The sequence below is a fragment of the Gasterosteus aculeatus genome, chromosome X (assembly GCF_964276395.1).
Source record: "Gasterosteus aculeatus chromosome X, fGasAcu3.hap1.1, whole genome shotgun sequence".
NCBI lineage: Eukaryota > Metazoa > Chordata > Actinopteri > Perciformes > Gasterosteidae > Gasterosteus > Gasterosteus aculeatus.
In genome coordinates, this window is record NC_135698.1 from 20,378,395 (window position 1) to 20,396,794 (window position 18,400).

At 46.4% G+C, this 18,400-nt stretch overlaps 3 protein-coding genes across 4 annotated transcripts in view; 2 read left to right on the forward strand and 1 right to left on the reverse strand.

Moving 5' to 3' along the window:
• The first annotated feature begins 2,674 nt into the window (after nucleotides 1–2,674).
• irak4 (interleukin-1 receptor-associated kinase 4) lies at nucleotides 2,675–7,749 on the forward strand. The gene is made up of 11 exons (XM_040162888.2): nucleotides 2,675–3,189; nucleotides 3,311–3,456; nucleotides 3,955–4,128; nucleotides 4,911–5,071; nucleotides 5,151–5,215; nucleotides 5,470–5,584; nucleotides 5,669–5,778; nucleotides 5,986–6,172; nucleotides 6,614–6,676; nucleotides 6,858–7,022; nucleotides 7,483–7,749. The coding sequence occupies exons 1-11, from the start codon at nucleotides 3,029–3,031 to the stop codon at nucleotides 7,531–7,533; spliced, it is 1,398 nt and encodes a 465-aa protein (XP_040018822.1). The 5' UTR covers nucleotides 2,675–3,028; the 3' UTR covers nucleotides 7,534–7,749.
• Nucleotide 7,750: 1 nt separating this feature from the next.
• twf1a (twinfilin actin-binding protein 1a) lies at nucleotides 7,751–14,969 on the reverse strand. Its single transcript, XM_040162889.2, has 9 exons — nucleotides 14,796–14,969; nucleotides 13,389–13,469; nucleotides 13,041–13,219; nucleotides 12,116–12,211; nucleotides 11,864–11,968; nucleotides 10,189–10,314; nucleotides 9,566–9,716; nucleotides 9,338–9,459; nucleotides 7,751–8,907 (listed from the first exon to the last, which is right to left on the reverse strand). The coding sequence occupies exons 1-9, from the start codon at nucleotides 14,818–14,820 to the stop codon at nucleotides 8,752–8,754; spliced, it is 1,041 nt and encodes a 346-aa protein (XP_040018823.2). The 5' UTR covers nucleotides 14,821–14,969; the 3' UTR covers nucleotides 7,751–8,751.
• A 1,196-nt stretch (nucleotides 14,970–16,165) lies between these two features.
• The window catches only part of tmem117 (transmembrane protein 117), a 32,700-nt gene continuing 30,465 nt past the window's right edge, over nucleotides 16,166–18,400 (forward strand). For both annotated transcript variants that reach the window (XM_078083501.1, XM_040163371.2), the window contains exons 1-2: nucleotides 16,166–16,602; nucleotides 18,076–18,383. In XM_078083501.1, coding sequence (XP_077939627.1) covers nucleotides 18,104–18,383 — 280 coding nt within the window. In that variant the 5' untranslated portion in view covers nucleotides 16,166–16,602; nucleotides 18,076–18,103. The remainder of the gene's footprint in view (nucleotides 16,603–18,075; nucleotides 18,384–18,400) is intronic.

An 18,400-nucleotide genomic window follows, 5' to 3' on the forward strand; every position in this document is an offset into this window, starting at 1 on the left:
TTGGGCCCTCCGGCTGTGCCCGGACCCCCCGTTGGCTCTTCTCTGTCTGCCCGGGCGAGTCCTCCCATTCATTTGGCTCATTCGAATTCCGACGTGAGAGACCTCCGATGAGCCGGGTGAACCGTCACACTGCACGACAAGACTGCTAATTAATGGCAGCCACTGTACACGTTGACTCGCGAACGCGATGAATCTGTCGCTTTTCGTCTAATGAGTTGGGGAGCGCCTGTCCAAAGTCGGTAATTACTCAGTGAGATTCATCACAGGGTGTCTTATTCTAGGTGTTAAGCTGTTAATTACTTAGTCCGGAGAGCAGTACTAGTGGAGATTTAATATATACATCCTTCCAAAATGCTGCAAAATAAAATGCAGGCGGAATTGTATGATGAAACACCATTTATAGGGTTTAATATTAAATCTGCATTTATATTAATGTTCTTCTCTGATTTCATACACAACACAGTGTGTTAATTAAATAAGATTTGTCACACCCAGCAACAATGTTTGAATTACCTTCTTAGTTCCAACTCCTTGACTGTGTGCAAACTAAATACTTAAGCAGCGTCTTTTTGGGGGATCTGGGTCATACCTTTAAAAAGTGTAAGGACACGAGGCTCAAACCTGGCCCGTCTCTCGTCTCTGTCCTCGTTTACCCTGCTTTCCTGGACATCACATGACTTCCTCTGATCACTTCCTCCACCTGCAGAGTTTCTCCCCGGTGATTTAAGCCACTCTGGCATTTCTCCTGCCTCTGCTCTTGTTCCTAAACCGTGGGGGGGCTCCCTCTCTCACTTTCTCCTGCAACCATTCCTCCCTCCTTCCCATCTTTCCTCAGATCCTCGCGCCCTCCTTCTTTCCTCCTCTCTCATATTGTTTGACCCCCCCCCTCCATCTCCCAGCTCACCACAGGAGGAGCCCAGACTTTGGCCTTGCTCCCCATCTCTGCGTGTGAACTGTGTGGAGTTGGGATGCTGCCACTGAGGTCAGAGGAGGCACGCAGGAGATTATTAGGCACTTCAAAGAATCTCCTCTGCACAGGTGTGAGGGCAATCCCACACAAAGTGATGCAATGGCGCTAACACACACTCTCACACACACATACAGCATTAATCTGAGTGCTCAGTGGCTTGTGGTCACATGTCGTCTCCTTTGAAGGGGATAGCTTTACATTACAAGATGTTACACCCAACTGCTCCCCCCCCCCCCTCCTCTGTCTGTCTGTTGTGTTCACACCCCAATGCAGTGCGCACACATTGCACACACACACACACTTTTTTGTGAGGCCTTTTGCTTGCGATAAACATCAGGAGTAAAGACAACACACACTGTTGGCGGCCACGACCGCAGCGATGGCTCTCATTACAAAATCACTTCATTTCAGTTTGTTTGCACCTGTGGAGGAGTCTTCATCTGACGTAATTCAGGCCACGTGCATGCACGTATAACCGGAATGTATAAAAAGGGGGGGAAGAGAAAAAACAGTCATGCACTTTGCCTAAAAACATAATAAACAGGCCCGTCAGGCGCGTGAAGGTGGACCCTCCGGTTAGATCTCCTGGCTGTTTGCCTGAGGATAAAAGGAAGTAATGCTCAGCTATGAAAAACATTATAAAAGTCGCCCGTCCGATTTGACACAAAAGCCAATGTGACATTAAAAAAGATTAGTTTTGCGTGTATTAGCCATATGCTTTTGGTCAGTGTTTGAATCGGTATTATTAAAATACGGTGGGTTTACGTGTAGCTTCACATCATTTCTCAGTTTTATTTCATGTGGTCTCACACGCACAGTTTGTAAATATGACATTCTTCACACACACACTTCACAACTCATTCCCCCTCCCATCCAGTATCAGCCGAGCCTCTAGTCCACGTGGAATGGATCATAATTCAACAAACACCACGTGAATAGCAACAAGTGCCATGAACAGCTGAACGATTGCTGCTGCACAATAAGAGGAAATGTTCTCAATGCACTTTAAGCCAAATGATTTCATTCGTTTGCAAATTTATAGATGGTGTTTGGCACGAGTTGGGTTTGATTAGGTCTTTTATTCCCCGCAGTCCAAAAGGCCTTTCTGCTGGTAATTAGTTTGGTGTCCTTTGCCAAGCATGGTCTGTGGTTTTGGTTTAACTAAGTGACCTACTCAGGAAGTAAATACACAGTGTTGCACATGAACCGTTGCTTCTAATCAGCCAGTAAAACCACTCATAAATCCACACACACACACGGGTACAACAGGTCCGGTACTGCCAACATAAGGCAGTATCAAAGCGGAATCGGCTGTGGATCCAAATGACATCTTAAGTGAAAGGACTGACACAAATGTTCTTAGGTGTTTGTGTAGTAAGATTCTTTAAATCAGTTTCTTTTTAATGTTTTAAATGTCCACTTGCCTTTCCAAATGTTTAAATTACCCCCCGTAATATTCAGGCACATTTTGTTGCCAATCCTTAATCCATTTAAAACAATTTACAGGAGTGGTGGACCAAATATAGTATGAGCCCCCCTCTGGATGTGTTAAATGTTTTTATTTTAAATAAATGCTGACACTTTTCACATTATTCCATTTGGCATAACAACTTAAAACATGAATAGGTAAAATAAGTTAAATTCAACCTCAAACCGGTAGAAGAAGTACCTGCTATTGACCACCAGAGGGCGCTGTCACGCCTCGAGCACATCGGAAGACACAGAATCTGTCTGTGTATCGGTTTCATGTTGTTATATTGAATATATTATTATACATTCACACCGTGTGCGCGTAATGCTGACGTCGCGGTTCGGCGTGCACGTTTTTCTACCGTGGACGCGCGTGGTTCCGCGTGTCGGGGGCGGAGACCAAAGCGACGGCGCCGCTGTTACGTTTGGGGAAGTTGCTCAATATGGGAAATGCACAAGTTGCAGAGTCTGCGGGCGACACGTCCGTTCTGCCTTCACGGGTCCTCGGCGGATAAACAAGACGCGTAACGGCGCTGTGAGATGTGCGCCAAGTCAGCTTGAGTCCGCGTCTTTCCTTTCCGCCCCAAAATGAATAACTCGGTCACTTCCGCTTCTTACATCCGCAACCTTAGTTACAGTTTACGTCGCAGGTTGTCCGACTTTTTGGACCCTCAAGACAGGTGGATGGAAGTTCTCACCTCGATACGGAAGCCGAGTGGGGAGCCGAGGTACTCTCAGCTGCACGTTAGGTAAGGGTAAAGGTCACGTGAATCCAGCCAGGGCTTGTTTAAGCTTAGTTTAGCTGGAGCATCTATGTGTATGTATATATCTATATAATCTGTCATACATTCATCTGCTGTATTCTTCCAGGAGGTTTGAGGGCCTCGCCGCTCAGGGTAAAAGCCCCACGGTGGAGCTGCTGGTGGACTGGGGCACCACTAACAGCACAGTGGGGGAACTGGTCTGCATCCTGAAGAGTTGCAAGTTGTTGGCTGCTGCTAGTCTGCTGCTCCCTGGTAGGGTGTTTGAAAAAGGACAATATGGAAATGCTCATCCCCATAACAGCAGACATCATTTTTGTCATTTTAGTTAAGCTGGATACTTTAAGTGAATACGTACAGAAATGATCTTATTATCCATTCATTGATTCCATTTTTATTCCATTTATTTGAAAATAATTTCACCAGGTTTGGCTTCTTATGGCAGGTAGGGACAAAAACTACAATAACAAGGACCTTTTAGTAACAATGTATTGGAAGACTATCATGAAAATGTAATGGGAAAACATACATGCTGATACTGAATATAAGGGGGAACTGATCAAAAAACCAAAAGGGGTTATATTCACTGAACATGTAGACAGAAAGGCCTCCTGCAATACGTTACTTCTTGATATTTATGTTGACTATATGATGATGAATAAATGTCCATCTCACTAAGTGGTCACAACCACTTTACTGTATGGAGACCGCTCTTATCAACGAACATAAGTCTTTCCTTCTGCCCACACGCAGAGCAAGGGGCCGTCTCACAGGAGACACAGGAGACACAAAGGGCGTCTCCAGCTGTGGACACAAAGAGCAGGCTCCCCACCAGACTACTGGAGGAGACGAAGACGAGGGCCCCACCTGAAGTCTCCGTTCTGCCATCACACATTCCTCAGGAGCTCAGCGGGCCGAGCCGCGCAGGTGTTGATCTCTGTCATTCAAACTCACTCCCGCCATATTTTAAGAGGATGTTTATGATGTATGTTTACACGATCAGAAAGAGGCCAGTAAGAACATACATGTTGTATTCATGTTATGGTGGTAATATGTAGATGAGAGGAGGTTGTGACGCATATGGCCTTATTAATCACACTTTTTTTACCTTGGTTTTTAATACCATATGTGCAAGTTTGGACTTTTACTGAAATATACTCCCTTTGTGTAAGGTAATACACATTGTACACAATAGTAAAAGGATAGTATGGTAGCATAGTTATAATACATAACGTTATATATGACGTCATAACTGTACGTGGTGGAATCAGGAAACAACAAGTCAAACTAAATCCGACAACTACAAACATCATAAAATACTCAACAATAATAATAAAACAGATAAGTATAAAACAATTTGCGAGCACTTAGAGCAAACGTTTACTTCCAAACAAGTAGTGGAGGACAAAACATTTTCACATGTCAATACCATTTTAAAAAGGTTTACATTGTAGTTCAGTGAGGTATAAATAAACGGAAATACACAACAATACTAAAGTACGTGTTTTACTTTTCGTCACAATGATGAAGGCTGATTCATCTGCTTAACAACATCTTCATCGTCTCCTCAGCGGCAACATTGTAAACGATGCTGCTGCTGCTGCTTTGAAAACAAACAGATTTGAGGGAATTGACCAGCAGGTGGCGCCACTGAGTCCGTAAACCACAGCAGGCCATTGGATGCCTGTTTTCCGCGTGTCTCTAAGCAGGCTTCTCCAGTTTCTTGTACAATGAGCTGATGGAGATCACTGGCAACTTCGACGACCGTCCCATATCAGACGGCGGCAGCCGGCTGGGGGAGGGAGGTTTTGGCACCGTGTACAAAGGGCTCCTTCATGACCGACCCGTTGCAGTGAAAAAGCTCAATCCAGTAAGTGAAAATATCCTTAAACCCGTCTCAATACTTTGTTAATTAAACAAATCACAACGTGAAATATGATCTCATTTAGATGGACGACATCTCCCTGGACGAGCTGCAAGTGCAGTTCAACCAAGAGATCCAGGCGCTGAGAGTGTACGTGTTGTGCTCCGTCCCTGGTAATCGGGTTGGGTTTGAGCGATTCACAGCCGCCTCGTAACCATTACGTTTTATCAGCAATCAAAGTAATGGTAGAGTGCTGAAAAGCTTTACAACAGCACTTGGAAAGACAGTCTGTATCAAGCCCGGGACGAGCAAATGCCCTCGGTTTTTAACGCGCAGCATTTACAATGACTAATTGCACACCAGCACATGAGGATATTTCCAAAATGCGATCGTTTATTCCACAGGTTGAAACATGAAAACTTGGTTGACATGGTTGGGTTTTCCTGCGATGGACAGCACCCATGCTTGGTGTACGCCCTTATGGTCAACGGCTCTCTGCTGGACCGACTGGCTTGCCTGGTGAGCGCGACACCACAGACTCCCGCTTCTAGTACTTGTGCACTCCCGCAGGTCATTTCAGAACATTCCTTTTGTCCTCTTCAGGAAGGAAGTCCCCCGCTGTCCTGGCGACAGAGATCGCTGATTGCTGAAGGGACAGCGAGAGGCCTGGAGTATCTGCACGGCAACCATCATGTTCACAGGGATGTTAAAAGGTACGTGAAAGACCAAAAGACGCATCTGGCTTTCGTCTTTTGTGGGAAAAGGTTGCAATCGACATGCAATCGCCCACAGTATTTATCTCCTGTGTTGCTCCACGATCGTGACATTAAACGTGACACCTCGCCCTTTCACATGATCTTTTCTTGAGGGAATACGTGTATTTGAACTCACCCACAATGCCTTTCTTCCCCCCCGATCAGCGCGAACATCTTGTTAGATGAAAACCTTGTGGCGAAGATCTCCGACTTCGGGCTGACGAGAGCGTCGGCCAAGCGGACGTCGACCACCATGATGACGGAGAGGATTGTGGGTACCCGTGCATACATGGCCCCCGAGGCGCTCCGAGGAGAGATCACCCCAAGGTCGGACGTCTTCAGCTTCGGAGTGGTAGGCTTTCCACTGACGCGCGCACAAACGCACGCACGGACACTCAGGGGGCCGGTTTTGTGTCAGGAAAAGCAGAAACTGCAACCGGCATGGAAATCCGAGACTAGCGGTCTACTCAGGTTTGTCCAAACTACTGACGTGCACAATTGCACGACCTGAACGTGAAAACGCAGCTTTTTCTTATGCATCGTCCGTCCTTTTGTTATTTTTTTTTTAATTCCACAGCTGCACTGTAGTATTTGCTGTACATATCGCATGAAATGAAGCATTTCTGGGCTCAGCAGCGTATGAAGGTGCCTGACCTTCCGGATCATGCAGTATATCCAGCTTGTGTGTCTTACTGGGGCAGCTGTGGAAACACTACGGTGCCTGTGGGGAGGTAACAAAGGTTTCCTGTTGTCCGGAGCCGTGACATTGACCCAGCCTCTCCGCCGTCCACAGGTGTTGTTAGAAATATTGTCTGGACAGCGGCCAGCCGATGAAGAGCGGGAGCCGCAGTTCTTGGTGAGCAGCACACAAGAGGCTTTTCACCGCGTGTCCGTCAAGCTGCCGTTTACATTCCCAGTTTAATTAAGGGAAGGGAACATTATCAGATCGTTAAAGACTGCAGCCAGTTCCATCTGTTCCGTCAACTGCCTTCAGTCACCTGTGTCGCCATTTAACCCCCCCCCCCTCACTGTCCCAGATGGAAATGAGGCACGATATAGACGATGAAGACGAGGAGCTGACTTTTGAGGACTTCCTGGACAAAAAGATGAGCGACTGGGAGCCGAGCCAGGTAGAGAGCGTCTACTCTTTGGCCGGCAGCTGCCTCCACGACAGGAAGAACAGACGGCCGGTCATCGAGCAGGTGGATACTCAGATATTATTATTAAACCTCTGCAACACTTTCTGTGTGGCACCTTGAGGGGAAAAGAGGAATTTCAGACAGAGTCCCAAATAATCCAGTGAAGACCAGAACCACCAGCGTCTTTACTAAAGATGAGATCTTATGAACACAAATATGAAGTTGCCTTTTTCTAAAAGGTTCAGTATTCCATAGCAGAGCATACTACTCGATTAGGAGTAGATTAAGTTTCGAACTGTGATTTCGTAATGAGGGATCAACTTAAAGCAAACACAAAATCACGTTCTATCATTTTGTTTAAGTATTTATTTAACAAATATCATTTAGGCTGTGCCATGATCTTGTTGCAAGAATGTTTTTGCTATCATTTGGTAGAGGGCAGAGGTCTTATTTGATATTATACTTATACTTTTCTGTATCTGATGCACTGATACTGACTGAAGTGTGTTGTGTGCGTTAACAGGTCCTGATGGAGCTTAAAGGAGTTGTCAAAAGCATCTCGCTGAACTCTTAACGCACAGGACTGAAGCACCGTCCACCATCCTTCATATTACCGTTTTCTTTTGACTGACCAAGAAGTATGTTTGCATTGATATTGCTTCAACTAGGATCCTTTTTTTGGGGGGGGGGTGTTACATTTCGTGATGCCATTGTGAAGCCGGTTTAAAAAAAACTGCATACAATTTTGTTACGTATTTATTGCCAAAGAATAAAATGAATGAAGCAGAAAGTGTGATTTAAATATTTTATTTTTCTTCTTTTAAAAGAGATTTGTAAGAAAACAAATAAGACTAAACATGATTTTTTTTAGAATGAGACAATATGAATATGGAGGAAATGATGTTCCCTTAGTAGTTTTCCTAATATTAATCAGTAGACATGGTGACATTTTGATCAAGGTACCTTGAGTATTCCCTTTCCTATCCGCTTGCTCACTTGTCCTTTTGTATGGGAACGAGCTGAGTCTGAAGTACTAATGTAATATTTTTGGAAGCCCGTTCTTCCTCACAGGCAAACAGAACAGACCTGTTTCATAATCATCACACAGCTACAGTATGTACATATACAGCACTTGCATAGAAAAATAAGTTTCCTCAGCAGATGATTTTTTTTTTTCTTCATGTAAACCACAGTTATATCAAAAAAGAAGTCAATTTTCCAATATAAAATGTACTGTTAAAATGAATCAATAGACGCGAGTGGAGGATTACAGCTTTTCTGCTTTGAAGCACCGCGTTGAGAAAACAGCAGGAGACAAATGTTCAACATGTTACACACAAACATTAATTGACAGACTTAAGGAATGCACGTTAAGTATTTGAGCGCGTGAACGCAAAAATTGGGGATTTTATCATATTGGCGCAAGTTCACATTAGTCACTCTGAAACCTTTTAAAGTCTCAGAGCTGGCAACAACGTCGAACCCTTAAGCTCAACTCTGTTTGGGACTCTTTCGTTCTTGTGACTGCTAACATACAGACGCAGGCTTCCATTTGGCAAGCTACAAATGGAGTTTCTGAAGTGTGTCATTGCTCAGTTGTCCTTGGCGTGCATAGTTGGCTCTCTGGGGAACTTTGTGGCAATTTTAAGTGGTCATCTTATTCTTTTAAGCAAGCGTGTCAAATACGACCCCCCCCCCCCCCCCCCCCCCTCCTCCTCTCCCCTCCCCACCCACAATCGCAGGAATGCTCCACTGTGGAACGTGCCAGGGGTGGAGGCGGCGCTCGGTCGGTTTAATCTTCCTCTGCCGGTGGTTGGGTGATGCGGCGGCCCCCCCTCTTCCCGGGGCCTTTGGGCTTGGCGAAGGCCTGCTTGTGTGCATGCTGCTTGGGATGCACCTCCTCGTACAGGAAGTCGCTGGTCAAATCATCCCCATTGTCGATCTCCAACTGCAGACATACATGACAATCAACTGAAACTTACTTTGCCATAAAAAGGCAAATATCAGACATGAACATTGTATTACGTATCAGATGTTTGTCTGCTGTACTTCGCTTACTGGATTGGATCTTTTTGCGCATGCAGTGTTTCCTCTACCATTATATCACGAGCGCATAGGTCCGTGTATGCAAACAGAGCAGAAGGCCACTTTAACTTGAAAATGAAATGAGCTGGAAATAGTTGATCAGGTGACTAATTGTTGCAGCTCGAGATCAAACCATGCTCATACACTCATGACTTAAATAAGTGTTTGATTCCTGATAAATAACACCTCATTTTTATCCCTAAACTTTAACTTTGATATTTTCTGAGGGCTTAAAAGTCTGCCAACAAAACGGATTTGTATGGTGTCGAGTTGCATCCTGATGACTTTCTCACCTTTTTCTCAATCTCAATCTGGAGAGTATTCTCCACCATGTCGACCAGGGGATTTTTGCAGCTGGAGTACAGCATCCTCTCTCGGATGCTACAGTTGTACCCGGGCATAGAATAAATGAATACTGCAAAGGGACAAAAGAAAAGATTAGGAGGAGCGGACACTGAGGGTATTAAATTGCTATAAAACAACACGGTGTGATGAGACTCCCACTCCCAGAATCTTTTCACCTGTGGACTGCAAGTAGTCGCCTTCGTGGGAATGTTTGTAGAGGAAGAAGTGGTAACGTGGAGATTCTTTAGGGATTCTCATTGGCAGGTCTTTCACCTCTGTTGGCTCAGTGTTGCACAGCCGAATCAGTTCCTGTTGAGCATCCACTTCCTGTTCACAAAGCAAATGAGAAGAGGCTGGTAGCGTGCACTTGTAACCAGGAAGTCCCCGCATTCGATTACATTGGACTGGACAAACTGGGTGTGCGCAGGGACTAAAACATTAAATAACATCCCCCATTGATCTCTGCTGTCTGAGTTAAACATTTACTTGACAGCTGCTATTGAGCCAAGCCCTCTCTGGATAAACAAAAAAAAAAAAAAGCTTTTAGGATAACAGACAAAAAGGGAAACGAGACAAAGCAGCTACAGTGGCACAATAATTCCTTTGTACGGGTCTCATCTTGTGACATCAACGAGAGCAACAAAGGCTTTTTGGGCAAAATAAGTACCTCATTGTGTTGGTCAGATAACCACTGACCGAAAACATTTATTCTCTCCCCAAGCAACGCGCAATGAAAGACACAATGATTGATCCGCCAAAGGTCACCTACTCAGTAACGATTTGCTCCAAAAGGACTCACCAGTTGAACGTAATTGATTCTTTTGTCCCTAAAGCGCTCGAGCGCTGCGATTGCGTCCTTGTGAACGGGGAAGGCCACTCCCTGCAGAGTCTGCTGCTTGGTGTCCACGCTGATGTCCGTCTGCACCTGAACACACCACAGGACACGGGGCACTTTAACCTCACATCGCTGACACATTCCTGAGGATCCTCGGGAGCAACGAACATGCTCGGGATTTATTTACACACACACACACACACACACACACACAGCGTTATGTCATCACTCAGCTCATGTGTGATTGTCAGGTTTCCATGGTACTGACTACTTGTGAAATACAATCAAAATTCTTAATTTGAGTCATCAGAGTGTGAAACGGTGTACGAGCGCAACAAGTAGCTTGAATGCTGGAGCACGAGGATCACATGAGGCGCTGGTGTCCGCGGTGACGAGCCGCCACAGAAAAGTAGAAATGTGGGGGGGGATTACACTGATGTATTGCATCTATTTTTAGTGCCCTCTTTCACACTAAATGAAATGCCGTGCAAACATGATTGAGCGTCCGATGTAGCTACCTCGCAAACCAAAAGGGATTGCAGTCCTTTTATCCATCTGCTCAGTAAAAGTCAGCCAGTCTCCAAGGCAATGATGAATATTCCAAAGCTTCTTTCTCATCTCGGCGGTACAGATTAATGATATATTATCTTCTTTCAACAGCTGGACAAGTGGGACGAGCACAAGCCTCACTTCTTATTCGCTCTGCTGCTGCTTTTTATTCACCACACTTAAGAGCACAAACCCAAAGCACTTCCATATAAGGGAAGACAGAGCGGGCTTGTTTGTCGGCAGCAGGCTTGCAGAGCAGCAATTACTAAAGGTAGTTTCCCAAAGACAAAGTCCGGTTTGCTTGTGATTCATTTATCAGGATCAGGAAACATTTATTGCCAAAATATGGGAGCAGTTTTACAAAGCCTGAAAAGTGAATACTTCAAAAGCCGTTTCCCCCCCCCCCCCTTTCTGTGTGGTGGATTCCGTCTGGGCTTCGGCCCGGAAGCGCTTTGCATCATCAGCAGCACGCGATGGATATCATGTTACGGCATTTCTTTATCTCATCACTGGACACAACCAAGGCAAAGCACAATGGCACAGCTCGCCTTTGCTTTACGCACAATCACTGCATCATTTGCATATAGCTCTCACAACATGGAAATAATAGCTCTTCTTTAACCACTTCAGAATTCAGAAGCATGACTGTAAACCAGGATTGTTATGGCGCCGTCTGAGCCCAATGGAGTCATACCTGCACACATGCGGCTGTTGTAATGCATCAGCATCTTTGCGCTGTGTCGATACTGCCGGGAAAGCATGCGCACACTAGCAGCACTCCTGCCCTTGTGCTGTACACAGGGGTGCGTTGCTGCCCTTCATTGATACTCTAAACGGTTTCTGACGGGATTTAGATCTCACAGACAAGGTATGTGGTTAAGAAGAAGGCTGCAGGGAGCAGAGGGAAGCTATTTTTAAGCGTCGAACCCAATGGTCACGCGGTGTCGAGCTGGAACAAAGAAGCTGAGCCACGCCCATCTCGGAATAGACTGGAGCCACCCAAGAGAAGTGTGTGAATGGAAAAGGCAGAGGGACTAAATGCAGTCGAAATGTCTCGTTCGGTGTTCATGTGTTGGGAGTGTGTTTGCACCTCGCTTAGCTTCATCTTTCTCAGTTCCTCCTCTGCTGCAGTGAGAGGCAGGGGAGCAGCCTGCGAGGCCAGATATTTCCTGTATCCCACGAGAGTCATTTCATCCTGGAAGAAAAGATTACAATCACACATCACACAGCAACGTGGACACATTAATGCAAAATCTCACCCGGGCGGAAGGTTTGGGGCTGAAGCCTGAGGCCAGAAAAGCACTTTCTACAATCCTTCATGCGTTGCCGCTGTAACACCAACCTTTGAGGTACCGAAAATCTCGTCCTTAATGTGCCCCCCTCCAAACTCTTTCTTCACCGTGGCTCTGGTCGCAGCATATAACATTTTATGTCGCACCTGTGGGAAATAAAACTAAATGTTGGCGAATGGTTTGGATTTTGAAAAGTTTAAATGGTAGGTATCCACTATGTTGATTAGTCACCGCGTTAGTCACGCGCAACGTGTTTACATCTTCGCTGCCGCCTTGCTACGTTTCATGGCATGAAACACGACATGAAGATCCAAAGGCTGAAAGGACCTGCTTATAAACACGCTGTTCTGTAACATTACTTCTAGTGGAAAAGCACTGTGAAACAAGGCCAATGATCAGCAGGCCCGGTTTGTGAATTTCGCAAGTTCCAGGCGAGCCTCAACCTGACGCACAATGCTCTGAGCAGGAGGGCAGGAATGTTCTGCACCGTTAGGGCTTCTCGAAAGAGGATTCAAACTTCCTGCATGGCGCTTTGTTTTGGCCCAGAGCGGTCAGATGTAGCACCGCTCCAGAAACATTCCGGTTTCTCGTGGCCATTTTGAACCGCGGCAAAACGGTCCCAAAAGTGGCTCATCAAGTTTCAATGGAACCAAATTACAAAGAGAACTCGATAAACAAACATTTGCCAGTAAAGACCCCAGCGAGCTACGCTTACATCACACAAAAACCCCAGAGAGGGTCAATTTTAAGTCGCGATTGGAGGTTCAGACAAAGTACCGTGTTATTTAGAAAAGAACATAATCCCTACCAGTGTTTAGATTTCAAGAGGTCTGTTAGAAAATAATGAAAGCAGCCAGTTTTCACCAGCGTACACAGGACGGCTGCCTTCATGCGGTAACCCCACCCAGAAGGGGGCAAACGCTGTAAAGCATGGAAAGCTACTCATTACAGGCGGTCTGGGCGGGCTTCTCTTACAGCGGAGACGTCCGGCGACCAGGCCAGGAAGATCCACTCATAGCCCTGGTTGTTGGAGGAGTCCAGCCGGTAGAGGATGTAGCAGGGCATGTCGTCCTGCAGGAGGGGCAGCACCAAGGAATCATACTCGGCGTCCCACTTCTTCGATGCTTTCCTGGTAGTGTCCATCGTCAGCTGCTCTGGAAAGCAGATGTGTGCGAGGAAAAAGGTCAGCAGTGCCGGGGATGTGTTGACATTCTAATGTCGGCCTCGAAAGTAGTTTGGGAAGACACGAAAGGTTGAGGGAGGGAGGGGGGGGGTTGCAGAAGAAGCTGTAAGCAAATGTCAGAACTCGGGGCGACTGCTTACCACCATCGATGACCATCTTTAAGACTCGATATTGGTCGCCGCTCCGGGCACCGGCGAAGATGTCCTTCACATCGTTACCCGCTGCGAGAAAAGAGCAGAGAGATGCCGTCAGTCTCCGACCATTTCAAACTAACATGGGCACTTTCAGGGCCGGAAAGCAAGGTCCACCACAAAGACCATAGAATCATCTTTTTAGCTAGCTCATTGACATGTTTACTTCTATTGTCCCGTTTCTATGATTTTAAACGGTTATTTATTTCCATAGTCCTTTAACAGTAAAATTATACTGCACTCGCAGCAAAATGATCAAGTCACATTAAGAATACATCTCTGCAAGCAACATGAGGAATCAGGAATCAAGAAGGATGTATTGCCAGAACATGTCAGACATACAAGGAATTTGACTTGGCGGTGGGTGCGTAACAGCAGACAGTAATAAAATAAAAAAGAATGCTATGTGTTAGTGGTGTGTGTGTGTGTATATATATATATATATATATATATATATATATATAACACATGAGGAAGGAACCATTTCCTTTAACACCAGAACGGATACAAGCTCAAGTGCTTAAATTTATAATACATGAAACATTAGAAGCAGTTTTAGCCACAGAAGCAATGTCTCTGGATTAATTTCTACATGTATATTCTAGTCAACTACAGACAGGTGTGAGCAGTGTGACTCCTACATCATATCAGCCTTTGCCCTTATGTAACATTCACAATAATGCTTTCAGAAGATTCTGACGTCTGCTTTAATAAAACAAATAAATCACAAGATAAGCACACCTGATTATACCCAATACAATTTATGATAATGTGTACAAGAACATCTAACTGGTTACGTTGAGTGTAGTATGAGGTTGAATGTAAGGGCTAATCGTGCATAATCTGCCCGTCTGTCATTAACTCGTAATGTGTCACGCCGTTAAACCTCAAAACAAAGAGTCACGCCCCACCGGAGCCGGTGTCACCGGTGATGTTCATATGCATGGAACTATACGACAGTACAGTTCGTTCAGACGAAGGCGTCACCCATCCTCCTAGAAGGCGAAACTAGCTAACGTTACGACATTCCACGCTACTGTCACTGACGTGGAACAAACACGAAACAGCCGTGATTCAAGAGCCCCAGAAACGAGTGGCTAAACACTCGGGGATTAAACCTCACTGTCCTCAAAGTGCCCAAATAGGGCACCGGTGATTACACGCGCACACACACACGGTAGCTCAAAGCTAGCTAGGAGCGGCTAGCTAACTTGACGCTAGCCTCTCGTTGCAGGTACTTGCAGCTCGCCCGGGAATCACGCGCGTCGCGCGCGCACAACGACGGACACACAAACAAAGACAGAAGCAGCACAACGCATAGAGACGCAGACAGTGGAAGCAGAGGACCGCGTGTACCTTGAATACCCGTTTGGTGTGACATTGTGTCTCTTCGTCGGATAAAGGGCTGATGCAGCTGTTCGGTAGAGACCAGGGAAGAGAAGCAGGAAGTGGACTACACTGACGTCACCCGCCCCAAGTCGGACGTCATCGACAGCCAAAATCACATGACACAGTCAAACTGTTTCTTTACTTTTTATTCTATGAATATACAGTCGGCATTTCTGGATAATAACGTGTTTAGTTTAAAACATTAGTTCAAAATGTAACAGAAAAAAAGATCATGAGAATATCTATCTAAAGTATGAAAATAAGAATATATACTCAGTATGCAGCAGAATGACACATAATGATTCTTATTTGATTTATATACATAAATGCAAGCAGCATTTTTTATTGGTCGAAGAGGGGCCCCTGGTAAAGAGGGTCCAAATACCAAATAATTCATAAAGCTTTGGGTAGTTTGATCTAGGTGAATGTATCATACATCATAAGCCGATCATTTGTTTTGGATGCAAAGTCTGGATTTGCAAAATAAGTTCAATATTCACATTAAATCTATTGGAGTAGACGTTGTAATGGATACTAATACTCAAACAAAGTACCTCAAAATGGCACTAAAGTACAACTATTTCACTCAATATACTCAGTGACATCCCACTACTGAAATATAACAATAGCACCTACCGACTGTGCGAAGCATTCAAACGCCCTTTGACCTCGGGGACACAAAGAGCCTCTGTTTTGTGTGCTGCGAATGGTTGTAATTAATTGTATTCATGCCCGATTAGTTTAAGAGTGTGCTTATTACATTATCCAAAAGGGTGGTCCTGCCTTATTGGACCTACGCACCACTTTGTCCCAAATACTAGGCATTAATACAGTCTATATATTATATATACCGTTAGGTCCCATGTGTGACAGCGGGGAGATTTCCACCTCACATCTCATTTGGCGTACGTGAAACATCTGTTAAGCCACCGGGCTTTCTGTCTCTGTCTGCGTGTCCCTCCTTCTCTCCTAGTCCACGTCAATAAATACATTTAAAAAAAATGATTTTATGGCTTGATTTGATAGCATCATCCCATACCCAGGGGGAATATCAGCTCTTTGGGTCAGAACAACACACAGAGCAATACCGGAAACAATGTCAACCCATCTTCAAAATACAGCCGTGAATTGTGTCATTTAAAAAGGAACGATATGGTCCAGTGCTGCAAACGCTAAAATTGGCTTTTAAGCCTCATCATTTCATAATTGTACGCAATGAGTTGTAATACATTTAGAACAAAGGCTAGACATACCCTAGATAAAATATGTTAGACAAAATAGTCCCTCACTTTCAAAAAACGTGTCGGTTCATTTTTATTCTGAAAGGTATTAGCGGAAGTGGCAAGGGACCACCGGCTCTGACTCGACGCTCGTGCACAATGTCTGTCGGCGACATCGCGGCGCCCAGATGCTACGCTCGCTGAGTGGACCCGGCCATCTCCATCCGCTCCACAGCAGCAGCGGCTTAACGGCCCGGGAAACCGCACCGTTCGTCGGGGACCCGCCGAGGAAGCGCCGCCCGGCTGAGCGAGCCAGCCCCGGCGCGTGGACGGTCCAGCACAATGGCAGGGGATTTGGGGGCACCTGTGTTGTATATCAACAACAGGTCGCGTGGATAATCCCTCCACGACCCTAACCCGTGTCATGTCATCGTTTTGGGACAATCACAGCGTCGCTGTCGGCTTCATGTGACCGGAGAGAACCGAGCGGTACCGGTGGGCTGCTCGTCCCTTGCGCTGGCGACCGAAGAACCCCCAAAACTGGCGTGGAGCAGGTGCGTTCGTGACGGGGTTTTGATTTAACCGCACGTGCACGTGGCGGGGCTCGCGCACGATTTTCGTGGCCGTCCCAGATGTCGCCGCGTGCATCGACATTAAAGTAGTGTAATCGGATCATTTAAGCCAAGCTTGTGTTATCTTCGAGGTATGTGTGTGTGTGTGTGGTCGGCGATGTGACATCTGGCGACGTCCCCTCTGACATTAGAGGTGTGTGTGTGTGTGCGCGTGTGCGCGCGCGGTCACAGACTTATGCTCTTATCACTGTTGTCTGTTCAGGGATTGGCAGATCTGGACCGGGTGGTTGGGCCGTTTAGTGCTTTTCCTGTAGCACTTAAAGCCTGTTGGTATTGGGTCAGTCCAAATGTAATTTGTATGGTTTATGGAGGAAAAGCCAGAGGATGTAATATGAGCAGCTGGACGATAAGGATTCTCTGTGCCAGCACACACACCCCTGTTGATGATCAACTGTTTGCAATGTTCTCCTCTGGTTTTCCTGGGTGTCCTTTGGGTGCACGTTGGGGACTCTCCGGGTCAGAAGGCGCTCGCCTCAAACTGGGAGCGGCTCTCCTTTTTAATGGTTCCAATGGACGGAGGAGATTCTGATTGATTCCACCTCCTGTAAGTGAAATCGCTCCCTCAGCTCGACCCAAGGTGGCACGAAATGACGGGACAAACATGATGCCAGGGAAATCTAATCCCCCCCATGGGGGGTTTTCACTCTGGCAGCTCTATTTCTGAAGTCCTCGCATCATCCCCAATTCCCCACCGTGGGGTATTTTTAGGAAACCGTGTCAAAGGAGAAGTTCAATCGAGTCCCAGTGGGAAACAACGGGGGAGTTCTGAGTGGACTCCTCCTGCTCTGAAGTCTCCGAGGGGCGGGCGGCTTCTGGAAGTTACTCAAGCGGTGCCGCTTCTTGGCAGCAAAAGCGCCGGGCCAAATACTGCCACGTAAAGAATCTTTTAATATTTGAGCGCAGCCCGGATCAGCCGGTGCTGAGAGGATAAGCCGGCGCTTTGCAGCTCAGGGCGCCGCGATTCTACCTGAGCCGGGTGTGACACTCGCACCGCGGCCCGTTTGACTGACTGATGTGGAGTCTCTCCAACTGTCAACTTCTTCCTTGAAGTTTACAGTTCTAGTTTTTCTTCTTTGTTTGCTGTTTCGCGGCCAGACGCATCGAGACGCCCCGGCGTGTTTTGTGTGATGAGTGTCGATGTGGGGGGGGGGAAATCTCCAACGTAGGACGCATTATTGACACTGGTGCTGATCTAGAGCTGTCTGAGTTTAGCATAATCCCACTCTGCACAAAACCTCAGTTATAGTCCTCCCTCTAATCTCCGACCGAGGGGTGTTTTCACTCCAATCTGCCCTGCTGATTCGAGTGTAATGCAATGTGACTGAAAGGAGCTCTCTCTCTCTCTCCCCCCCCCCCCCCCTCTCCCCCCACTCTCTCCCTCTCTCTGACTCCCAGGTGCAGTGTGGCCGAGGGGCTCAGCAGGATGGAAATAGATGCCCGCTTTCGCTACTATTTCCAGCACCCGTGGTCGCGCCTCATCGTGGCCTACCTCGTCACCTTCTTCAACTTCCTCATCTTCGCCGAGGACCCCATCTCCCACAGTCAGACGGAGGCCCACATGATCGTGGTGGGCAACTGCTTCTCCTTCCTGTTCAACAAGTACCCGGGCCTCGGATGGAACGTCCTGAAAGTAGTATGCTGGATACTCGCCATAATCACCGGCATGCTAGCCGGGAAGTTTATATTCCACCGCCAGCTCTTTGGTAAGTCATGCGCACAT

Coding starts and splice junctions, on each gene's coding strand:
- irak4 (XM_040162888.2), top strand. CDS start 3,029: ATGAATAACTCGGTCACTTCCGCTTCTTACATCCGCAACCTTAGTTAC. Junction 5,072..5,150: donor CAGTGAAAAAGCTCAATCCA/GTAAGTGAAAAT, acceptor GATCTCATTTAG/ATGGACGACATCTCCCTGGA. Junction 5,585..5,668: donor TGGACCGACTGGCTTGCCTG/GTGAGCGCGACA, acceptor TGTCCTCTTCAG/GAAGGAAGTCCCCCGCTGTC.
- twf1a (XM_040162889.2), bottom strand. CDS start 14,820: ATGTCACACCAAACGGGTATTCAAG. Junction 13,220..13,388: donor AAAGATGGTCATCGATGGTG/GTAAGCAGTCGC, acceptor TCTGCTTTCCAG/AGCAGCTGACGATGGACACT. Junction 9,460..9,565: donor CGACTACTTGCAGTCCACAG/GTGAAAAGATTC, acceptor GTCCCTTTGCAG/TATTCATTTATTCTATGCCC.